This window comes from Neophocaena asiaeorientalis, unplaced genomic scaffold (genome assembly GCF_003031525.2).
Source record: "Neophocaena asiaeorientalis asiaeorientalis breed wild unplaced genomic scaffold, Neophocaena_asiaeorientalis_V1.1 scaffold2, whole genome shotgun sequence".
Taxonomy (NCBI): domain Eukaryota; kingdom Metazoa; phylum Chordata; class Mammalia; order Artiodactyla; family Phocoenidae; genus Neophocaena; species Neophocaena asiaeorientalis.
The window spans coordinates 236,414-244,885 of record NW_020172182.1 but is presented as its reverse complement, the minus strand read 5'-3'; the positions used below and the strand labels follow the sequence as shown (position 1 = coordinate 244,885).

General features: G+C 42.5%; 1 protein-coding gene across 3 annotated transcripts in view; it reads left to right on the top strand.

The window, feature by feature from the left end:
* The first annotated feature begins 968 nt into the window (after positions 1-968).
* MINDY2 (MINDY lysine 48 deubiquitinase 2) overlaps positions 969-8,472 on the top strand; it is a 73,242-nt gene continuing 65,738 nt past the window's right edge. For 2 of the 3 annotated variants that reach the window (XM_024761364.1, XM_024761349.1), the window contains exon 1: positions 1,045-1,893. In XM_024761364.1, the coding sequence (XP_024617132.1) occupies positions 1,045-1,893 (849 nt within the window). Of the gene's footprint in view, positions 1,894-8,472 lie in introns of all 3 variants that reach the window. The other variant, XM_024761357.1, reaches the window with a different exon arrangement.

Here is an 8,472-nt window from a genome sequence, read left to right as displayed (position 1 = left end):
AAAAAAAAAAAAAAAAAAAAAAAAAAAAAAAAAAAAAGTCCTTGTCGGGAACAGATCGCAGTGGGTTAGACTAGCACCCAAATCCCCTTTTATTTGTCACCAACAAAACTTCCAGCCTACTCTGTCTGCCCTCTCTTAAAACTGAATGGCCTTAAGAGGAGTAGATTCTCAATAGAAAAGTCACTTTTTCAGGAACAGGCACTTCCCACTCCATGCAAAATGAGGCCAAGTCAACAAAACAGCAAAGACTTGGCAATGCAAGCACAAGCTAATTTATTATGATTGGCCCAAATTACCCACTTTTTTTTGCCGCGCAGGCCAATATCCACAACCGCACTGATGCCTCATGTAGGGCGAACGTTTTCACCAGTAGCTGGTGAGGAGCACGGTGTTTCTCAGCCAAAACCGAGGGAGACTGGAAATTGTGCAGTGCAGTAATCCAAACACCTCGAGTGGATCTCAGTCTTTAAAATCTATATCTCGTAAGAAATTCCTTCCATTTTCCATATTACAAGCTGGGGAAACAAATCTCCGGAGCTCTTCAGGGATGAGCTCTTTTCCAAATACTACAACCATTGCCACCTACCCATCCCTCAGTCCAAGGTTGAACCACACACGACCCAGTTCTGAACGGTCACATCTAGCTGACCGCCTCCCAGCTGGCCTTTAAAGCAGCCGCGCACGGTCGAGCTGCTCCGAAGTCCAACTTCCGGCCACAAAATGAGAGGATGTTTTCCTCCTGGCCACACCCTCCTAGCCTCGCTCTCCACGCCCCGCGCAAGAGCGCGCGGGCGCGCGGGAGGGGCGGGGCCGCGTAGGCGGCCGCTGCGAGTTTCGCCCTCCCTCAGCGGCGCGCAGGAATGCCCGGGGCCCACGGACAGCGCGGCGGCGCGCGCGCGCGCTCCCGGTGCCCTCCTCAGTGACGTGCCTGGCCCAGGCCGCGCAAGGGCGCTGTAGCTGCCAGTGCCGCTGTCATGGCGTCTGAGGCGCTGTCTGAGGAGAACCCGCCGCGGTCTCTTTAGAGCGAGGGGCGGGCGGCTGGGTATGGAGAGCGGCCCTGAGAGCCTGCAGCCGCTAGAACACGGAGTGGCCGCCGGGCCGGCGCCAGGGACAGGTTCTCCGCAGGAAGGGCGACAGGAGACCAGGCTCGCCGCTGGGGATGGTCCTGGAGTATGGGCGGCGGAGAGCAGCGGCGGGAAGGGGCAGGGGGCGGCAGCCGCCGGGAGGAGCCTCTCGGACTCGGCTTCTCCCGCCGGCTCGCCTCGGGTTCTCGTACCCTGCAGCTCCCTCCCGGACTTGGACTTGAAGGGGAGCGATTTGGAGAGTCCTGCTGCCCAGAAGGCGCCTCTGACAGGGCAGCACAAGGTGACCGCCTCCCCGGAGGCAGCTGAGGCCGGAGCCGACCATGAGTTGGTTCCGGCCGGAGAGGCGGGCGCCCTCGCGGATCCCGCCGGCACCTGCCGGGCAGAGTCGGCGGCCGCGGGCTCCGAGGAGCCCAGCAGCGGCGGCGGCCTCAGCAGCAGTTGCAGCGACCCGAGCCCTCCCGGGGAATCGCCGAGCCTGGACTCCCTGGAGTCGTTCTCTAACCTGCATTCTTTCCCAAGTAGCTCCGAGTTCAATAGTGAGGAAGGAGCTGAGAACAGGGTCCCCGAGGAGGAGGAGGAGGGAGCGGCCGTGTTGCCCCGGGCTGTGCCTCTGTGCCGAGAGGAGGAGCAGGAGGAGGGGGAGGCAGCCCAGGTGCTGGCGGCCTCCAAGGAACGCTTCCCGGGACAATCTGTTTATCATATCAAGTGGATCCAGTGGAAGGAAGAGAACACACCCATCATCACGCAGAATGAGAATGGCCCCTGCCCTTTACTGGCCATCCTCAATGTTTTGCTTCTGGCCTGGAAGGTACACTCCGCGGCTTTCTATTTCCTACAGCTTTCGGGGAGGGGGAACACGGGGCGAGGGAGCTGCTGCCTGTCAGCTGATGGCTTCTTCCTTTTTTTTCCCTCATTCATCAATCCGTCCCTTTTTCTTCTTACATGAAACTCGTTCTGAGACTCTCTTGTTGGAAAAGTGTTCTCATATGTATGTCAGAAAGAATTGCCGGCAACCTCAGGTCTCTTGCAGTGTTTAGTGATGAACGTTCAGCATTCAGCTATGGCTGATATACTTGGAAACAGCTGGGACTAGGAGCATCCTAAACCCTTTGATTTATTTTTTTAACCTATATTTTTCTGTGTTATTCCTTCTTACTGACTTTATCACATATGCAAAAGAGTAAAGAAATGGGGAAGGTCATCTTCAGAAGTTACCATCAATCCGTGATATCAGGGAGCAAGTTTGATGGTTACGTTTAGTCTATTTTCCAACTCCTGCTTGCTCCATTTGGGTGTGGATACTTAAGGACATGGTGCTGGGGAAGATGTGGCCCCTTAGACAAATTCCATTTAAGGAAAAGCAGTGGCCTGAGACCTAATTACCATAACTTCTTGGTTTTCAAAGATACTGTTTTTATTTTATGCATGATATTTACTTGCCTCATTTCTTTGACTCTACTTAAAGAGTCTGGCATTACCAGTAACCACACATCAGAATGTGTTAAGGGAGCTAAAATTAACAACTAAAATAAGAAAAGATATATTCAAGTTAAAGGAGCAAAAGAGGGAAGGGCCCTTCAAAAGGAAGTATATTGAGGACTCAATATATTGAGGACCTGTAAATGAAGTGTCTTATTTAAACTTGCAGTTTTAGAGTGCTGAGAGGATGCATCTTAGAGTACATATTTTACTTTTAAATTGAGAATTGTATCTATAGATAAAATGTTCCCTAGAAAAAAATAATCTGGATTATTGTGACTAGTTAGGAAGAAAATCAAGTAAAGGAAATAGTGTTTATTAAGTCCCTTCATCTTCCTTTCTAGCAAGGGCTAATGCAAAAGAAATAAGATTATATCTTACCAGTATCTAGTACATAATGGCACTCAAATGTGTTGAGTGAAAACTGCCTGCTCTTGAAGAGCTGTTGAGCTATTTGGAGTTGCAGCATCGACTTACTTGAAATTACTAAAGAACAATGCAAGACAATACACTATAAATGCTAGGTTATAGGAAGCAGATTGAAATGCATTAGACATCCTAAAAGGGGAAGTTTTCCTTTGGTCTGGCATAGTCCCAGAGAGCTTCATGGAATTTTTAGATCTTGCAGGAAGCTTTTAAGGAAAAGTAGGATTTAAAATAACAGGAAAATGGAATTCCTGGGAGAGGGAAGGGTATAAATAAAAGGGATGAAAATAAAATGGATAATGTGTGTGTGTGTGTGTGTGTGTGTGTGTGTGTGTGTGTGTGTATGTATGTTTTGGATGACAGGAGTGGTAAGTTCATATTGCAGGATAATAGAAAATAAGATTGAAAAGGTGAAGAGCCCCTTGATGAAAGCCCTTGAATGTCAGACTAGGGAGTTAAATTTCATCCTACGAGCCAAAATCCCCAGTCTTTCTGTCAGAAGGAGTAACAGTTTCCTTTAGGCTTTTCTCACTTCCTAGTTTCTACATAGTACTGCAGAAGTTCAGAGGAAAGAGCAAGTACCATGGTCTCAAATATTTGGGGATAGATGAGCATTGAATTGGACTTTGAAAGACAGCATACATTTGCGTTCCCACTATATGTGAGGTACTAGAAATACAAAGATGAGTAAGATGCACGTGTGCCCTCATGTAGCTCATTAGTAATGGGGAGACAGACATATAAACAGTAACCACATTGCAATGTAGAAGTTCTAAATATGCTATGGAATTACAGAGAAAAGTGTAATTGGGAATGGAACATGTCAAGGGAAAGCTTCACAGAAGAGGTAACCTGTGTACTGGGTCTGATGGATGAGTAAGAGAAGTTCCTTCGAGGCAGAGGGAATAGTGTGTTCAAAGATGCAAAAGCAGAAAAAGGTTTGTTCTATTTGGAGACTCCAACCTTGCTTGGAGTGCAGTGGAGGAGGAGAAGGAAATGGCAGTAGCAGGAAATAAAATTGATAGGTGGGTTAGACTCTGAATGAACAGGCATGCTAAGGTACTTCGAGATTGTTTTATAAATCTTTGGTTCTTAGGCTTTTTTCTGCCTCAAGGCTATTGATGCACACAAAAATTACTCATCAGTAATCATCAGTGATTGATGGGGAGATCGATTAAGAGTAGCAAGGTTGGATAGAGCAGTGTTCTCAAAGTGATCCAGGGCTTCTGAGGTCAGTACTGTTCATAATAGTACTCAGTTGTTTTTTGCCTTTTTCGCTCTCACTCTCTCAGTGTCAGTAGAGTTTTTCAGGCTGTATGATGTGTGATGACATAATTGCTCTGACAGTTAACAGAATCTGTGCTCGTGCATTCTTGTGTTTAAAATTTTTCTCAATTTTTATTTCTAGTATGGTAAATCTTGATAGATATAATCCACTTAAACAAGAGCTCTTTGTGATCCTAAATAATTTTTAGGACTGAAGAGGGTCTTGAGACCAAAAAGTTTGAGAAATGCCGTAGTAGAGAAAAATAGTAAATAGGGTATGAAGGTAGTTGTCAGATTTCAGAGGACCCATCATTAGACATGTTTAGACTTTATATACAGCTGATAATAGGAAGCTACTATAAATTACTGGATAGAGGAATGACATAAAGAAAGGGGTCTTTTCATTTGAGATTAGACTGGAGGTGAGATTGTAGTGAGTGTAGCAGGAAGAATTGATGAGGATAGCTCTTTTGGATGGGAAATTCTCTGCCCCTTCTCTCTGATGAGGATAATGTCACAGCCTAAATGATGAATTGATTGCTATCTGGATATAGGAAATGAAGGATGTGACACTTTTTCTAATTGGGTAATAAGGATTGGTTGGATCATTCAAAAGGTAGAGAATGTGTTTTAGATGGGAAAGTTGATGTCAGAGTTTGGCTGTGTCAGGTTGGAATTGTCTGTTAGTGGGACATAAAAATATAAATGTTCATTATGCCTCCAGAAACATAGAATGGGCCTCAGGAAAGATGTAAAAATTATGAGAAAAATTGAACTGGAGAATTATTGCATAGATATAAATATGGTATCAGTGAGAATACATGAATTCTCCAAAGAGAGTGGTGAATAGTTCTCAACTATTTGTCATCCCAGTATATGTGAGGAACTACAAATGGCCATTATAAACATCCTCCCTCTATTTTCTCGCTCCCTCTTCCATCCAGTTCTCCAGTAGACATAGAGAAAACAGAGGAATAAAGAGGAAAACAGAGGAATAAAGTTGCTGGGGAGAAGGGAATGCTAAGCAGTAAAGATGAGAGAGTGTAAAAGAAATCAGTATAGGCACAGTTTGAGATGTAAATGAGAACTAGAGATAGGACAAAGTCATGATAGTAATGTGGGAGAGAGACTCTAATTTAAAAAAAAAAAAAAAGGTCAGTTATCATTCTCAAATGCAGCAGCATCAAGGAACTGGTGGAGTAGGAAAGATTTTGCCAAAAAGGACAGATATGAGAACAAGGTCGCTAAAAAGTCAGGATAACGTGGAATCCTCAGAATAGGTGGTAAAATTCTCTTCAGAGGAAAACAACAACAATCTTTTTTTCTGCAGTAATGGAAGGAAGATACAAAGACAAGGTCATGTTAAGATAGAGAGACATGAATATTGAGGCCTCATTCTCCATTTTGGCAGAATAATAGATGATCTCATCAGTAATAGCTATTGAACTTGCCAGTAATTAAGGAGAGAAGTTGTAAAGCATCGAAGGGTGAATTTTGTGAGAAAATTATGTTGTGCTTTAAAGAAGTTCTCATCTCATTGAAGATTATGCCTAGGAATTTGAGGCATAAGCAGAAAGTAGTCAGTGGCCATGGATAAATTGGGGTATTCTTTTAAAACTTCTAGTATGTAAATTTTGCTCCCCACCCCCCAAAATAGTTCTCATCCCTGGAAATAGGAGCAGGAAGAATGGCTGGTTAGGATTATCATGTATTGGGCTTTTCAAGGGTTGATTCATGGAGAGTCAATGGAATTAAGAATTGAAAGTAAAACAGTTGATCATCTTTTTTGGGGGAGAATGAAGTAATGAGAAAAATCAGTAAGGAATTTCCTAGCAGTCCAGTGGTTAAGGCTCTGCGCTTCCACTGCAGGGGGCATGGGTTTGGTCCCTGGTTGAGGAACTAAAAAAACAAAAAAATCAATAAACTGAATACATTAGGAAGATTTGAGTGATTCAAAGGAAGTAAGTGCCATGATGATTCTGGGTGAGAGATGACAGTTAAAATGATCAAACATGGTAAGTACTGAGTTGGGAATGTTGGAGTTTTAATGAAAAGTGTTGGTTTAATGAAAAGTGTTGGAAAGTAGGTGATCATCACTCATCTGTAAAATAGTGGAGCCGTGATAATCCAACAAATCAAGAAAGAAGGAAATCTGTTCATTAAATTTAATTCAAGTTCAAATTTCTAATTCTCTTTAGCCGACACCAGGTAAATTGACCCAAATTGAAGTCTTAGAATACATTTTCATTTTGCTTCTTTATTTTAGACTTTTTTTGGTGTTTTTTTAATAGTTTTTCTTTAATCTTTCATAAAACAATGCCATTTTTTATTTGAGGGCTGTGGCCCAATTAATCAGTTGTGTTTATAAAAATCAAGTCAGAAGATATATAAAATATAAAATTTACTTTCTGATGTTATTGGCCTATGTTATAAATACTGAAGCAGAGTGATGGGTACTTGGAAGTTCATTATGCTGTTACTTTTTGGCTTTTCCATATGATTCAAATTTTGCATTATGAAACATTTTTAAAAGCTTCTGCCTTAATATTTTTATGTTTATGAAGGTATTACTTTAATAATAGAGGGAGTCCCTGCTTTGTCACACTTTTGTTTTCTTATAGAAAGAATATAGGTTCTAAGGCCCACATACTCAAAAAAATATATATATATACACATATATATAAAACTTATACTGTACATTGTAATAGAAGACATATAGCATTGTAATATCTAATCATTATGTATCTAATTATTATGTAGCATTTTAGTGGAAGACTGAATGCACTATTCTGATTTAAGATGCTGGAAGCACATCCCCTCTCCTCCTTAATCCTTTGGGTGGGAAATTCTTCCTCTTCTTTCTTTGCTTACCAGGTGCTGAGACGATCTCCTACTCCACATCGAGGGAGGAACAGCAGGATTCTTAAGCAAGTTTGTTTACCTTAGGCTTGTTGTTCCAGACATTAAACCTAGAAACTATCAATATAAAATAAAAATTGATACATTTGATTCAGTAAAAAACAAAAAACTTAAGGTTAAAAAAAAGAAAAAGGACAAAAAGATACCCCTTCCCCAAAAAAACTTCACCAGGAACTAAGTCAAGTCAAAACACACACTACAAACTAAGGGAATTATCTGCTAGATTACTGTATGTGTCTAAAGGCTAATTTCTTAATTTACAGAGAGCCCTTATAAATTAGAAAGAAAAAGATGAGTGACCCAAGAGCAAAATGAGCAAAAGGCCATTAGCAGAAAATTCAGTGACGTTCCAGCGGACATATCCTCTGTCTCATTATCACCTGCAGAGGGTGAGCTTCTTACCAGAAAGCTTTTGCTCTAATTCTCCCTCCCTCCTTGATGACTTTTCTTTTCTCATACCTTTTCACAGATACCTCTTCTTACTTTTGACTAGGTTTTACCTTCTTTTTTAACTTCCTGACTCATAGGAATATTGCAATTGCACAAATTTTCTCATATTCCCCTTTTCCTAAAGTAGGCACAAAGCTCTTTTGAGGATTTCCAAGTGTATTACTTATAAAAATGGAAAAACAGATGGTGAGCTGAAGATTCCATTTTAGCCTCTGCCCACCCTGTTTGTTTTTTAATATAGATCCTGTAAGAAGAGATTAAAAACTACACACAGTGGTAGAGTTTTGTTTACACAAAAGGTGCAAGCAACACTTCCGAGGCTTTCATTTCCAGTCTCTCCTAAGAATTAGGATTGGTGTAATATCTCTGGGTTTGTCAGATAAAGTGGATATGGGCAGATGATATTATGAATACTCCCTGTGGTGGTTGTCCTATTAGTGATGTCCTCATTTCCTCCTCTCCCTTTGCTATGAGTAGTCCTTCAGTGGAAAACCTTCCCATTCTCCTTCCATCCGTGTCGCTGTTAAGTCCCAGGTGAAGGACATTTGAGCACAGGTGGTATCAGTAATCCTAGGGCTTTGAATAATAACAGTAAGTACTCAATTATTTTTATGTCCAGATACTATGCTAAGTATTCTACATGTATTATATGCAATTTCTCTTTTTTTTTTGTGGTACGCGGGCCTCTCACCGTTGTGGCCTTTCCCATTGCGGAGCACAGGCTCCGGACTCGCAGGCTCAGCGGCCATGGCTCACGGGCCTAGCCGCTCCGCGGCATGTGGGATCCTCCCAGACCAGGGCACGAACCTGTGTCCCCTGCATCGGCAGGCGGACTCTCAACCACTGC